At 41.8% G+C, this 14,905-nt stretch overlaps 1 protein-coding gene and 1 pseudogene across 2 annotated transcripts in view; one reads left to right on the plus strand and one right to left on the minus strand.

The window, feature by feature from the left end:
• The first annotated feature begins 3,864 nt into the window (after positions 1-3,864).
• SARM1 (sterile alpha and TIR motif containing 1) overlaps positions 3,865-14,905 on the plus strand; it is a 61,781-nt gene continuing 50,740 nt past the window's right edge. Inside the window, exons 1-2 of the mRNA XM_082244494.1 lie at positions 3,865-3,959; positions 4,409-4,916. Coding sequence (XP_082100620.1) covers positions 4,462-4,916 — 455 coding nt within the window. The 5' untranslated portion in view covers positions 3,865-3,959; positions 4,409-4,461. The remainder of the gene's footprint in view (positions 3,960-4,408; positions 4,917-14,905) is intronic.
• Positions 5,025-13,882, minus strand: LOC309546639 (annotated as a pseudogene). The gene is made up of 3 exons: positions 13,839-13,882; positions 5,245-6,445; positions 5,025-5,110 (listed from the first exon to the last, which is right to left on the minus strand). The product of its transcript is annotated as an uncharacterized misc_RNA (transcript).

Here is a 14,905-nt window from a genome sequence, read left to right on the forward strand (position 1 = left end):
AATTTTTATTTATTTATTTTTTTACTAATAATGATGGGGATCAGCGATTTTTTTGTTGGACTGTGACATTGCAGCGGACAGATCGGACACCTAATTTATATTTTTGACACTTTTGGGGGGGGACCAGTGACATTACTACAGTAATCAGTGCTAAAAATATGCACTGCTACTATACTAATGACACTGGCAGGGAAGGGGTTAACACCAGGGGCAATCAAAGGGTTAAATGTGTCCCTAGGGGGAGCTTTCTAACTGTGGGGGGATGGGCTTGCTGCTAAGTAAGAGGAACACAGGATCCCTATGTTCATTACTGGCAGAACAGCGGTCTGCGGTTTACAATAGCAAACTGCCATTCTGTCTCCATGAGGATCGATCGAGGGTGCCGGGCAGCAATTCGGACCCGCTGATCGGCTTCCCCTGTGGCGAATTGTGCCCCCGCTAGCGGCCCCCGTGAAGCGAGGTACAGTTAAGTCCCTTTGCTGGACAGCACCGGCCTGCCGCAGTAAATCCATACCTCCCAACTTTTTGAGATGGGAATGAGGGACGTTTAATTTGTACTGTTTTCGTACGCTTCTCGCACAAGAAAACTCAGATACGAAAGACTGTGTATGATCAGAAGCAATAAACAAAAAGAAAAAAAAAAGGCCTTTGTTATAGGAAAATTTTTGTACATTATTTTCCATCATTGGTTTCGACTTGCTGTGAAACTTTGAGGAAAACCAGGCGATCGTTTGACCGATTTTCCTATAGTGTGTACCCACCTTAAAGTGCCTGTAAACCACTGGGTGCTTTTTTTTTTTTTTCAGACCTGCAAGGCAGGGTCAGGACAAGGGGTTAGCAGGAGGGACAGCTGCCCTGGGCACTGTGACATCATGTGAGGTGGGGGGCACCATAAGGAGAATGTTGGGGGGGGGCATTTGTGTTTGCAGGGGGAATTTAACGGGGGCAGCAGGGCATAAGAATTGTTCTAGGAGGGGAAATTTGGGGAGGTGTGCTAGGAATGGTGATTTGAGGGGATTTATGTTGGGGGAGGGGGGGGGGTGAACATTTTTGCTAGGAGGTATACAATTGAGTTGGGTTGTACTAGAAAAGGTAATATGGTGGGGGGGGGGGGGGATTTGTGCTAGGAGGGGAATTTTTTTTGTGGGGGGATTTGTGCTAGCAGGGATCATTGGGGGTATTTGTGCTATGAAGGGAATTTTGGGGGATTTTTTGCTAGGATGAGGGGTTAGGAAGAATTTGTGCTGGGAGGGGGATTTGGAGTGGGGGAAGAGGCTTGGTGCTCAGAGGGGAAATTTGAGGGGTAGAGGATTTGTACTAGGAGGGGGGGATTTTTTTCAGGGGAAGCAAAGATTTTGTGATGAGAAGGGGATTTCAGCAGGGGGGTGGATTTGTACAGGGAGGGGGGGGGGGATTTATGCTTAGAAGGGAAGCATGCAGATTAGTGCTCAACTTTTTATTTATTTATTTTTTTGGGGGGGGGGGGGGGGATTTTTTCTGATACACAATGCTTGTAAATTTTGAGGGCGATGGGGGGGCGGGGTGCAATTTGGCATGTTTGCCCTGGGCTCTAAATGACCCGCCACTGCTGCAAGGTGAAGACATAATAGGCTAATGTGCATTCTGACAGTTCATAGAAACCTGCCTATGATATCTCATATCTATAACAAGAAAATAGCAAAGTTTCATGCCTTGTAAATAATTTCATTTTTAAATGTTTTACAATACACAAATTAACATCTAGCACAATGACTTTGCAGTCTTTACATAGCAGCAGAGAAATCCAATATAGAAACATATTAGAGAACAAGACCTTAGAAGCATATGTAAATCAAACCGTATCTATCTATCTATCTATCTATCTATCTATCTATCTATCTATCTATCTATCTATCTATCTATCTATCTATCTATCTATCTATCTATCTATCTATCTATCTATCTATCTATCTATCTATCTATCTATCTATCTATCTATCTATATATATATATATATATAAAACATATTAGAGAACAAGGCCTTGGAAGCATATGTAAATCAAACCGTATATATATATATATATATATACACAGTATATATATATATACATACATAAATATATATATATATATACAGTGGGTACGGAAAGTATTCAGACCCCCTTAAATTTTTCACTCTTTGTTATATTGCAGCCATTTGCTAAAATCATTTAAGTTCATTCTTCTTCCTCATGAATGTACACATAGCACCCCATACTGACAGAAAAACACAGAATTGTTGACATTGTTGCAGATTTATTAAAAAAGAAAAACTGAAATATCACATGGTCCTAAGTATTCAGACCCTTTGCTGTGACACTCATATATTTAACTCAGGTGCTTTCCATTTCTTCTGATCATCCTTGAGATGGTTCTACACCTTCATTTGAGTCCAGCTGGTCTGATGAGACCAAAATAGAACTTTTTGGCCTTAATTCTAAGTGGTATGTGTGGAGAAAACCAGGCACTGCTCATCACCTGTCCAATACAGTCCCAACAGTGAAGCATGGTGGTGGCAGCATCATACTGTGGGGGTGTTTTTCAGCTGCAGGGACAGGACGACTGGTTGCAATCGAGGGAAAGATGAATGCGGCCAAGTACAGGGATATCCTGGACAAAAACCTTCTCCAGAGTGCTCTGGACTTCAGACTGGGCCGAAGGTTTACCTTCCAACAAGACAATGACCCTAAGCACACAGCTAAAATAACGAAGGAGTGGCTTCACAACAACTCCGTGACTGTTCTTGAATGGCCCAGCCAGAGCCCTGACTTAAACCCAATTGAGCATCTCTGGAGAGACCTAAAAATGGCTGTGCACCAATGTTTACCATCCAACCTGACAGAACTGGAGAGGATCTGCAAGGAGGAATGGCAGAGGATCCCCAAATCCAGGTGTGAAAGACTTGTTGCATCTTTCCCAAAAAGACTCCTGGCTGTATTAGATCAAAAGGGGGCTTCTACTAAATACTGAGCAAAGGGTCTGAATACTTAGGACCATGTGATATTTCAGTTTTTCTTTTTTAATAAATCTGCAACAATGTCAACAATTCTGTGTTTTTCTGTCAGTATGGGGTGCTATGTGTACATTCATGAGGAAGAAGAATGAACTTAAATGATTTTAGCAAATGGCTGCAATATAACAAAGAGTGAAAAATTTAAGGGGGTCTGAATACTTTCCGTACCCATTGTATATATTTATATATAAAACATATTAGAGAACATGACCTTGGAAGCATATATAAATCAAACCACCATCTGTGTAGAATAGAAAACAGGAAGAATGCTGCTCTGTGCTTTTAGTTTAATTCACAAAACAATATATAAGGCCATGGCAATCTACTTCTATGCTTCCTTCTGCACCTATTTCTATAGAGTTACTGTCTAGGTCTAGGAACAATCACTTGCAGCACCATAAACACAGAATCAGTACATAATAAAGCTCTGGAGTGTCTGATCAATAGCACAGACCCCTTTTCCTGTGTCTGTAGTCTATAGGTAAGTAATTATAAAGACCAGGAGGATGTCCCCGTGATCTCTTTGTTCTTATGTATTCACATCTTAGAAAACAACCCCAGATCTGGGCTGTCCTATTGTCTGCAGCATGCATTCATAGCATGGCTGATTGGAGGAGACCAGAGAATCGCCTCCCATCTCTGCTGTATAGCTGTAGGTTAAAAAAAAAAGCAGAAGAGGATGTTGTCACCAGGGAAACGGAAAATCTGAGTGTTGCCAAGAGGCTGAGCAGAAGATCTGTGACGTCACTCTGCGGCTGTCCATCTGAGATGCTGAAAACACAGACAGGAGAGCAAGAGAGAGAGACAGGTACAGAGGAGACTCCAGGGCTGCAACCAGACACAAAGCTGGAACAAAAGCCTCCTCGTAGATATACATAAATTGCATTTTATTCAGGATGACTACGCTTTTATGAAACTGCAGGATTAGGTGAGATGGGGACTGCATATCTTTGAGGGTTTGGCTGCATGTTACCATATACATTCAAATTAAAGTCAAGGAAATTCCCTAACAAGTTTATTTTAGCCTGATATTGTTTTCAGGTTTGATATTTAAGCATTCATATTCAAAATCTGATTGCTTGTAACAATAGTTTTCTTGGATATTCTTGCATCTGCAACTGTAAAAGTTAGAGTTACTGCATCCACTGACCCTTTCTACTGTTACTGATCCTTTGTATAATTTGCCATGACAAAGCATTTTTGGAATTGTAATGCGATTCTCTTGCACCCAACAGCATTGCGTGTTTTGGTGTATCTGCTATTTGTACAGAACGTCTTTAATGAGACATTTTGTAGATCTAATCATTGCATGTTCTTGTATGTGTTAATGGTTATTTTTAGATGCAATGACCTATCTACATTGATGTTTTGTTGTAGGTTGGACACCTTATAAATAGTTGTATGACTTCAGCAATGCTCTAGGAAGATCCATGGTCCTTACCCTTCTCATCTCAGCCTACAATCTCTGCAGGTATATCAACATGTTTAACCACGAGCGTCTGGTTGTGCCTGGATATGTAAACAATATGTGCTGGTGGCAGACATCCGGGGGTACAACCAAAAGCCAAGATGTGTCCCCAGGAGCTACCGTAGATGTTCAGATGGCTTTGGACAGAGTTCTTCCTGACCTACATGTCACCATTTCTAAGCTAAAGCAAGCCATGTGTGAAAAGAGTATTTGTGACACCATCACGGACATTTTCCAAATGGTGGAAGAGGCATGGGTGATGCCAGCAGTGGGAAGAGAAGTCGCCCAGGGTTTGTGTGAAACTATCAGACTGGAGGGCGCACTAGACCTTCTTCTGGGTTTTCTTCAATCGACAGACAAGGAGGTGCAGTACAAGGCATGTCAGCTCCTGGAGCAAATCCTGGTGGCAGAAAATAGGTAATTACTTGTAATTACTCTACAGATGCTGAATATTACATTATATAGCTGGAGCTTCGCTATCTGAGTTATAATGAGTAAGACAGCCACAATACTTTACAAAGAGGGCTATAACACAATTTGGACAGGAAATATATCCAGTTCAATTCTCATTTTACACAGAGCAATAACAGAATCTGTATTGATGACATCATCTTTAAAATAAAAATGTAAAAATTTGAGACTTTTTAATACTTCTTTGGGGACATTAGTAAGAAGGAACATTACTTTTGTGACAGCCATACACAAAAAAAGTACAAGTAGTATTTAAACAAAAACATGAAACTACCTAGTGAATATAATGTGTGAATGTGTGTGTGTGTCTGTGTGTGTGTCTGTGTGTGTGTGTGTGTGTGTGTGTGTGTGTGTGTGTGTGTGTGTGTCTGCGTGTGTGTGTGTGTCTGTGTGTGTCTGTGTCTGTGTGTGTCTGTGTGTGTGTCTGTGTGTGTCTGTGTGTGTGTGTGTGTGTGTGTGTGTGTCTGTGTGTGTGTCTGTGTGTGTGTGTGTGTGTGTGTGTCTGTGTGTGTGTGTGTGTGTGTGTGTGTGTCTGTGTGTGTGTCTGTGTGTGTGTCTGTGTGTGTGTCTGTGTGTGTCTGTGTGTGTGTGTCTGTCTGTATGTGTCTGTGTGTGTGTGTGTGTGTGTGTGTGTGTGTGTGTGTGTGTGTGTGTGTGTGTCTGTGTGTGTGTGTGTGTGTGTGTGTTGTGTCTGTCTGTATGTGTCTGTGTGTGTGTGTGTGTGTGTGTGTCTGTGTGTATCTGTGTGTGTGTGTCTGTGTGTGTGTGTCTCTGTGTGTGTGTGTGTGTCTGTGTGTGTGTGTCTGTGTGTGTGTGTGTGTGTGTGTGTCTGTGTGTGTGTGTGTGTCTGTCTGTATGTGTCTGTGTGTGTCTGTGTGTGTGTGTCTGTGTGTGTCTGTCTGTCTGTGTGTGTGTGTGTGTGTGTGTGTGTGTCTGTGTCTGTGTGTGTCTATGTGTCTGTGTGTGTCTGTGTGTGTGTGTCTGTGTGTGTCTGTGTGTGTGTGTGTGTCTGTGTGTGTGTGTGTGTGTGTGTCTTTGTGTGTGTGTGTGTGTGTGTGTGTCTGTATGTGTCTGTGTGTGTGTGTGTGTGTGTGTGTCTGTGTGTGTGTGTGTGTGTGTGTGTGTGTGTGTGTGTGTGTGTCTGTGTGTCTGTGTGTGTGTGTGTGTGTGTGTGTGTGTGTCTGTATGTGTGTGTGTGTGTCTGTATGTGTCTGTGTGTGTCTGTGTGTGTCTGTGTGTGTGTGTGTGTCTGTGTGTGTGTCTGTCTGTGTGTGTGTCTGTCTGTGTGTGTGTCTGTGTGTGTGTGTGTGTCTGTGTGTGTGTCTGTGTGTGTGTCTGTGTGTGTCTGTGTGTGGCTGTGTGTCTGTGTGCGTGTGTCTGTGTGTGTGTGGCTGTGTGTGTGTGTGTGTGTGTGTGTGTCTGTGTGTGTGTGTGTGTGTGTGTGTGTGTGTGTGTGTGTGTGTGTGTGTGTGTGTCTGTGTGTGTGTCTGTGTGTCTGTGTGTCTGTGTGTGTGTGTCTGTGTGTGTCTGTGTGTGTGTGTCTGTGTGTGTGTCTGTATGCTCTTCCCATTTCTTACAAAGCTGATCAGCAACAGAGGAAGCAAGTCTCAGTTTACCACCCACCGGATATCATCACACGCTTAGCTGTTACAAGAATCCGTTATGCTCAGCAGTTTGTTGCTTTGAAGATTTGTGTGTATGGAATACAATATTAATGAAGAGATGATGTTATACTGTGCTGGTTCACATCAGGGCTCAGAAGACATAATAACCCCCTTTATATATTTTGGAAAATAAATCAGAAAATCCTAAAATATAATGACCTATGTTATTAAAGAGAAGAGACATTTACCAGCAAAGTAATACAGTACTTTAAATTCATTTTTGGAAGATTATTTTTTTATACCCAAACTTCTCCCTTGTAGCAAAGGGGGTTTTTACCACTATATCTGATCCAAGGTGAGTAGGAAACCATTCACAATCAGGGGGAAAGAAGAGGTTCTCTAATTTAGTAGAGTTTAACTTTTCAGCTTTATGGCACAGGGAGGGCCAAGCCCCTATAAAGCCCTATGGCCCTTCAAGTGCATAGTTAAAGTCAATGCCACTAGAAAGATCTGTCGTTGTTCATCATATTTTAAATCTTTGAGAAATCAGTGGTATCTTTTGACCTTTAAAAGGAATTGTCTAAGTACATTACACCATCATACCTGGCTAAATGGGAAGTACTTCTTTAAATTGGACCTGTCATACAAGCTCAGTCACTGAAAACTAGTGAATGGATCTGGATCATGCTAAATGAACGCCTCTCGGCCACTCTTCTGGATAGGCGCTGCCAATTTGATAAAGTTTGGGAACCCTGGATTCACTACTTATTGGCCTCTTTGTAATCATTGCCGAATGGGCCCTCCAGCCTATGTGGCTTAGTCAACTTGTCCTATTGGTGCCCACTCTTGGACAGTTCTTCCTTCTTCTTTTTCCTGCTTCTTTCTTTTGTCGCTCCCCCTATACTCTCTCTTTGTCTCTCCTCCTCTTGTCTTTTTGGACACTTTACGTGACTCCGCTACGATGAGGCTATAGTTCCTAGCGGCCTTTGTGGCGTCATTAGCCCTCTTGCCTCATGGCCTTGAAATGTTTGAGGCCAGGTGGGGGGTGGGCGACGTCCACCTTTCCGGTGCGCATGGGTGGCGTCCTCAATGGGCATGCTGGGCGCCCTGGATTCTCTGGTTGCTATCAGTGTTGGGGACGGATATTGCCTTTTGAGTAAATCACTTGGCACACGTGCTATATTTCCCTTTTTTCATTGGCCATGCTTGCCTCATGTACCTATGCTGTTCCACTGTTTATTGTTGCCTGTGTTCTTTATGACACGCTTTATGTTCATTTGAATTTCACATGCTTGATTTGTTTATGATTGTTACCCTGTTATTGGAAAATGTAATAAAAATTATTGCAAATGAAAACTAGTGAATTAATAAGTTTAAAATAGTTTCAGTGCACAAAACCAGTGCAGTGGGACTGAGTGAGGGCATTTTTATTTATTTAATATGCTAGGGATGGTTTAATATAACATTAGTCATTAGATCCAAATTATGATCAAAAATCAGTTTTGCAAATGTGAGAGAATAGAACACACACACAGTCAGGTGTCCAGCCAGAGTCTATTCTAAATTTATTTCAGCTGAAGTAGTAGTTTATAATAGAAAATGTGTTATATGTTACAATAATTGAAGGAAGTTAACAAGACGCAAGAATATGGTTTCTTTCGCCCCCAAAAGTGTCAGCTAACAAAATAAGTGTACTTTAGCAAAAGCAATACGCTCATTTCTTGTTTCTTAATGCTTAACATGATAAATAATTGTTTCCAGGTAGCTTTTAGTGTGGAATACTTGGGAGGTGATAATACCGTATGAATAATGAACAATTAATTTAAATGTAACATAAAATGAGAAAGACACAAACCTTCAATTACAGATTTTGTAGTTTCATTTTTTGAAGCCTAAATTAAAGTTTTTTGTCAAGTTTTGGGGGCATTGATATTTCCTTGTGACCACAGTTATAGACTTCACGTACAAGTGTATGTATATGGATATGTTTCACATTTTGGGGTGTCACTCATAGCAGCCAATCTTTATTCTTATAGCACAGCTCATTAAATAATACTATTTTTATGAGTGTAATAGGAAGTTCTAACCTTTCACACAGTAGAATGTATTTTATAAATGTATTCTATGAAGAATTTGACCAGCATATGATCAGGGTGGAATCTCTTCTACTGCCAAGGTAGAAGGGCTGCCAGGGCAACACAGTCACCGGCACATCATTTTTAGGACACAAACACTTACTCATGTGTAATAAAAGGTTCCAGACTGCCACCTTGCCTGCCAGAGCAATTTGGCTGATTCCTAATAGTTTCTGTTTTTGTACAGTTTGTGTATTTTTATTGGCAAAATAGTATACTGCGTACTTATACTTCACCCACGCAGGGCCTGTACACTTAGAACCAAACTGTTTTCAAAGTAGTGTGACCACTCGCATTACTTATCTAGACGTTGGTTCAGAGTATATCAATGTAGACTGGTCTCTTTTGGACTTTCTATTCTTTGCTTTCCTTTGATTGTTACGATGTCTGATCTTGGTAATGTACTACAAAAAAAGCCATTTACCTAGGGCAGGAGGCAAGGATTTACATTTAACCATGCATGCGGGCCTTCCTTGGTGCAGTACTGCAAAAGGCCAACAGACATTACACTGGGTTCTTATTAAATGCAAGTTGTCTACCATTTATGCTGACTCACTGGCTTTCATACATTCTAAAGGCCCGTACACACTTGACGGAAATCGGACAAAATATCCTCTGATTTTTCTCTCTCTTGCTCAGCGTTCATAAGCGTTTTTAGTTGACAGTGTATAAATGTTCACGAAATTTCTCGTCCGGTTTTTTTTTTTTGGGACATTTGTTCCTAGACTTCCGGGTTGTCAGCAACTTCAGTTCATGCGCTGTCTTTCGTATCTGATTTTTCACGGACGTACTGCATACACATTAAACGAAAATTGGTCGCCTGGGGACGGACGATAAAAATTTTGGTGTTTGTCCCTCTGTTTTTTTTCGTTGAAAATGTCGGCATCGGCTGCTGAAAGTTGTGTACACACTAGCCGAAAATCGTATGATTTTACCTCGGATGGGAATTTTCAGCAGATTTTCTACTAGTGTGTACCCCACTTTAGTGACTAATCAGCCAGTATATCAAATCAGAAAAAAGTCCTCATTTACATTCTGGCTCTAGGTCAGTGACCTAAATAATTTTTAAAAGAAGATTATCAATGGTAGCTTCTATGTACTTTTTATGACAGGTTTCCTTTAAGAAGTGCCTATAATTCTCATTTGTGGAAAACTTTATTGACAGATGGGACAAGCCGACCATAAAACTAAAACAGTAGTGTAAGAAAAAAGTAATTATTTATTAACAAAAAAAATAAAAATAAAAAAGGAAACAAAAAATTGGGAAAGCTGTTTTTCATCTGCTCATGCCCTAACCTTTGTTGACAATACGTTAGTGGGATATCTAAGAACAAACAAGAGCTTTGCTTCGAGCTATGACTGGCCATACATTATACAATATTCCTCTCAACTTTCCCTTAGATTTACCAAAACCATATAATATGAGGTCAAACCTAAACACTTTTAATTTGTATGCAGTACAACTCAGGCCCTTGCACTACTTAGCTGAAGGTAAATCTAAAGGAAAATGAATTAGAAAATTGTATAATGTATGGCCAGCTTAACCACTCGCAGACCACGCTATAGCTGAATGATGGCTACAGTGCAGACAGTTAGTTCTGGGAGGCCTCCTGTGATCACGCCCACTGCGGCGCGCCCTGTGATCACAGTCTGGGATAAAGAGACAAACACCGGCGATTTACCATGTGATCAGCTGTGTCCAATCACAGCCGATCACGGATGTAAAAAGAAGCCAGTTATCAGCACTCCTTTCCTCGTGCTGACAGTATGAGGGGAAGAGAGGAGAAGAGAGCCGATAATTGGCGTCTCTAAAAAGGACATGTACACTCATAATCAGGGCACCGATTATCAGTGTCCTGATTATCAGTGCAGTCCCAACAGTGCCCACCAGTGCTACCAATTTGTGCCCACCAGTGCTGCCAATAAGTTCCCATCAGTGCTGGCAATAGGCGCCCATCAGTGGCACCTATCCGTGCACATCAGCACATCAGTGCTGCCTATCAGTGCCCATCAGTGTCACTTATGAGTGACCATCAGTGCCACCTATCAGTGCAGCCTCATCAGTGACCACCAATGCCTCCTCATCAGTGCCCACCAGTACTGCCTCATCAGTGTCCATCAGGACAACCTATCACTTTCCATCAATGCCCATCAGTGCTGCCTCATCAGTGTCCATCAGTGCAGCCTATCATTGCCCATTAGTGCAGCCTCATCAGCACACATCAGTGCAGGAGAAAAATTACCTGTTTGCAAAATGTTATAACAAACTATGAAAAGGTTTTTAATTTTTCAAAATTTTCAGTCTTTATTTGTTTATTTAGCAAAAAATAAAAAACCCAGTGGTGATTAAATACCACCAAAAAAAGTTCTATTTGTGCAAACAAATTATAAAAATTTTGTTTGGATACAGTGTTGCAGGACCACGCAATTGTCATTCAAAGTGTGATAGCGCTGAAACATGAAAATTGGCCTGGTCAAGAAGGGGTAAAAGTGCCCAGTAGGCAAGTGGTTAAGGCCACGACTAAGGTCCTAGCCCTCACAGTAACTTTCTCTGTAACCCACGCTAATAATTCCTGTAATGTTAACAGTAACCATGTTTGTGTCAACTGAACCCTTGTTTGTTATACCACTTACTGTGCTAAAGGATACCATTGCTATTTCCTAGCGTCTACTGGTTCCTACCTTTTCTGTGGAAATCTATAGTTATGAGCACACAAAAATGACCAATCCTGATACATAGCCCCCAACTGTCCCTGATTTAAAAGGACTAAACTCCATTCGGAACAAAGTCCCCCTGTCCCTCTTTCCTCTTTATTTGTCCCTCATTTTGGTCTGATCTATATAGTTATACATATAAAATGCATTACTTATTTATCAAAAAGTGTTTTACAGTGCTAAACCTTTCATCCAATTTCTAAATTGCTATTTTTGTAAATTCCAAAAGCCAATATAAAGGATTAGTAATGGTAATAAAGCACTTGTGTGTTTAAAGTGGTTTAAAAGCTCAATTGTTTTTACCTTCATGCATCGGCCCTCTGGGGACTCTCCCTTTTCATTGGCTGAAACAGCAGCGGGAGCCAATGGGGAGAGAGTGGGGGTGGGGCTGAGTCGTGAATCTGTGTGTGAATGGACACGCAGAGCAATGGCACTTGGCAGAAGGGAGGGGCTAGGAGCACCGGCGGGGGACCCAAGAAGAGGAGGATCGGGGATGCTCTGTGCAAAACCATTGCAGGTGAGTTTGACATGTTTGTTATTTAACCACCTCCCACCCGGCCACTGTACATATACGGCCGGGTGGGAGTCTCGTCCTTCTGTTCGGACGTTCCCGGCGGCGGTGCAATCTCGATGTGCCTGTGTCCCTCGGACACAGAGCAACAAGTTGCGGCAGGAGGGCCCTGTGATTGGCCCTCCTGATCACATGACGGCTGTGTCCAATCACAGCCGTCATGTAATGTAGATACAGCCGTTGTAACGGCTTTGATCTCTTCTTCTCCTGTCAGTGAGGAGAAGAAGATGATCTGTGCTGCAGCCAGGGGGATCAGTGAGTTTTTCTAATTACTCACTGATCACAGGGGGGGTCTGTGCTGGTAATCAGAACATTGATTACCAGTGCAGCCCTGGGGGGGGGGGGTGCCACTAGAGCCACCAGGGATGCCCACCCATGACCACCAGGGATGCCCACCATGGCCACCAGGGATGGCAATCAGGGCTGCCAGTGGTGCCCTCCCTATCAGTGCTGCCCACCAATGCCATCTAACAGTGCTGCCCACCAGTGCCCATTATTGCCATCTATCAGTGCCGCCCACCAGTGCCCATTATTGCCCACCAGTGCTGCCTATCAGTGCCACCCATCAGTGCCGATCAGTGCCATCGATCAGTGCCCATCAGTGCCACCTATCAGTGCCCATCAGTGCCGCTGATCAGTGCCCATCAGTTCTGCCTATCAGTGCCCATCAGCGCTGCCTATCAGTGCCCACCAATGCTGCATATCAGTGCTACCTATCAGTGCCACATATCAGTGCCCATCAGTGCTGCATATCAGTGCTACCTATCAGTGCTACCTATCAGTGCCCATCAGTGCTGCATATCAGTGCCACCCCATCAGTGTCTCCTCATCAGTGCCTGTCAGTGTGGCGTCATCAGTGCTCATCAGTGCAGGAAAAAACGTATCTATTTACAACATTTTATAACCTAAAAAAAAAACTTTTTTTTTTTTTCAAACTTTTCGGTCTTTTTTTATTTGTGCACCAAAAAAGAAAAAACCTTGTGGTGATCAAATACCACCAAAAGAAAGCTCTATTTGTGGGGAAAAAATGACACAAATTTGGTTTAAGTACAGTGTTGCATGACCGCGCAATTGTCATTCAAAATGCAACAGCGCTAAAAGCTGAAAATTGGTCTGGGAAGGAAGGGGGTTTAAGTGCCCGGTATTGAGGTAGTTAAAAAACCTGCCTTTAATATTAATTTAACCAAATATTTTTTGTACAATTCTCCTTTAAGAGGTGTATGTCTTATGTCTACTTACTTTTGCTAATAGGTGTCCCTCATTCCCATCTCAGAAAGTTGGGAGTTATGATCCTGATAGAGCTGAGATCACAAACAGCTTGATTATTCACATTTTGCCTCGTGTTTATATACAGCCTCAATTTTAACTAGCTGGATTGGCTCACGTATGTGGATGATTTGAGGTTTGAATCTGAGCCTAGTTTGTTTTACATTAATTTCTATGTTATTCTCAATCTACAAATGGCCACTATCACAGCACTTTCCTACATGTGGTCAGAAACAATTTCAGCGTACTTCTCCAGCAGACAGAACAAGGCATCATTTTAGACAAGCTCAGGGTACTACATTGCTGTAATTTCCATTCACTTGAAAAGAGGTTAATGTACTCCGTTAGTGCTTTAGAGGTTTCTTCAGTTTCTCAAAGAGGATTCTTAGGATTTATATATTTAGTGCTAAACTGTTTTTTTATAAGAATTATATTACACACACACACCATTGCTGGTAAATGGATCTTACATTCGGCAATATATCAAATATTTTTTTAAACATTGAGTAAACCCAAAACTGATATTTCAGAATTGAAGAGCCACTACTGGGTTAAATCACCCACTGGCCGTTGGAACCTTGGCAGCAACTTGTCCTCACTAAAGTCCACCACTAGAGTCATGTTTATCTTTAGGTTACGCAAGGTAATCAGTGCATCTTACTCTTCCTTTTTTCAACTCCTTTGTTTCAATGGGGGTCACCAAAGGTAAATATAGCACGTGAAAGATTATAGAAATACAAACAGATTATACATTACTGTGTACCGCTCTTCTGGGGAAGATGGTTGTAAAAAACGTCCCTCTCTAAATAGATTGTGAAACTCAACCTGTAGGTAACTAGGACCAGAGCCTTCCCTAAATGAAAGAGTGGGTTTGATAATAAATTTGGCCTATGCATGCTCCTGTTACATTTGTTAACAAACACACCTCTATTACAAGGTTCTGAAAGCTAATGGAACACATTAGATCTCCTTTGCAATAAATGTCTGGTTTATGTCATATTTAGTCTCTAACAAACCATAATTTCATTCTGTGCAACAATATGCTGGTTATTGTAATACCTTGTTAGATGAAAATTTTGATGCATTTGGAAAAGTTGACATAAGACACAACTTTAGTCCCTGCATGCATGGGTGCATAGGTGTGCGCAGCCCATAGCATTAGAGTGTGCGCACCAAAGCTCAAACACACATGCGTGTGTGTGTGTCTGACTATATATATGGCGCATTAATCTTCCTGCAAGCACAGTAAAAGAAGTGCATAAGCACTTCTCTTAAGGCCGAGCTGGTAAAAGGGAGTTCTTTCCTATCTCCCCACTGCTACACAGAGCGATAATGCTAATGCACACTAGGTGATTAGCGTGTACCCTGTGCACACGCCTATGCATGGGTGACTCACTAGGATGCTTCAGGAGAAAATACCACCCGGAATTAGGAAACTTAGAGCAGCATTCATGGCAGTACTTAAACTAGAATATAGGCAAGGATTAAAATACTCACATAGGGCCTAATATACTATAGCACCTAGTCGGCAAATGGGTGAACAAATGTTAACAAATTACTAAAACTAGTCAGAAACGGTATTCACTATAGCACGCGGTGAATATTTACTCACTGAATAAAATTCACTATAGCTCACTTAAATTA

The sequence above is a fragment of the Pelophylax lessonae genome (assembly GCF_965119305.1).
Source record: "Pelophylax lessonae genome assembly, chromosome: 2".
In the NCBI taxonomy this organism is placed as follows: domain Eukaryota; kingdom Metazoa; phylum Chordata; class Amphibia; order Anura; family Ranidae; genus Pelophylax; species Pelophylax lessonae.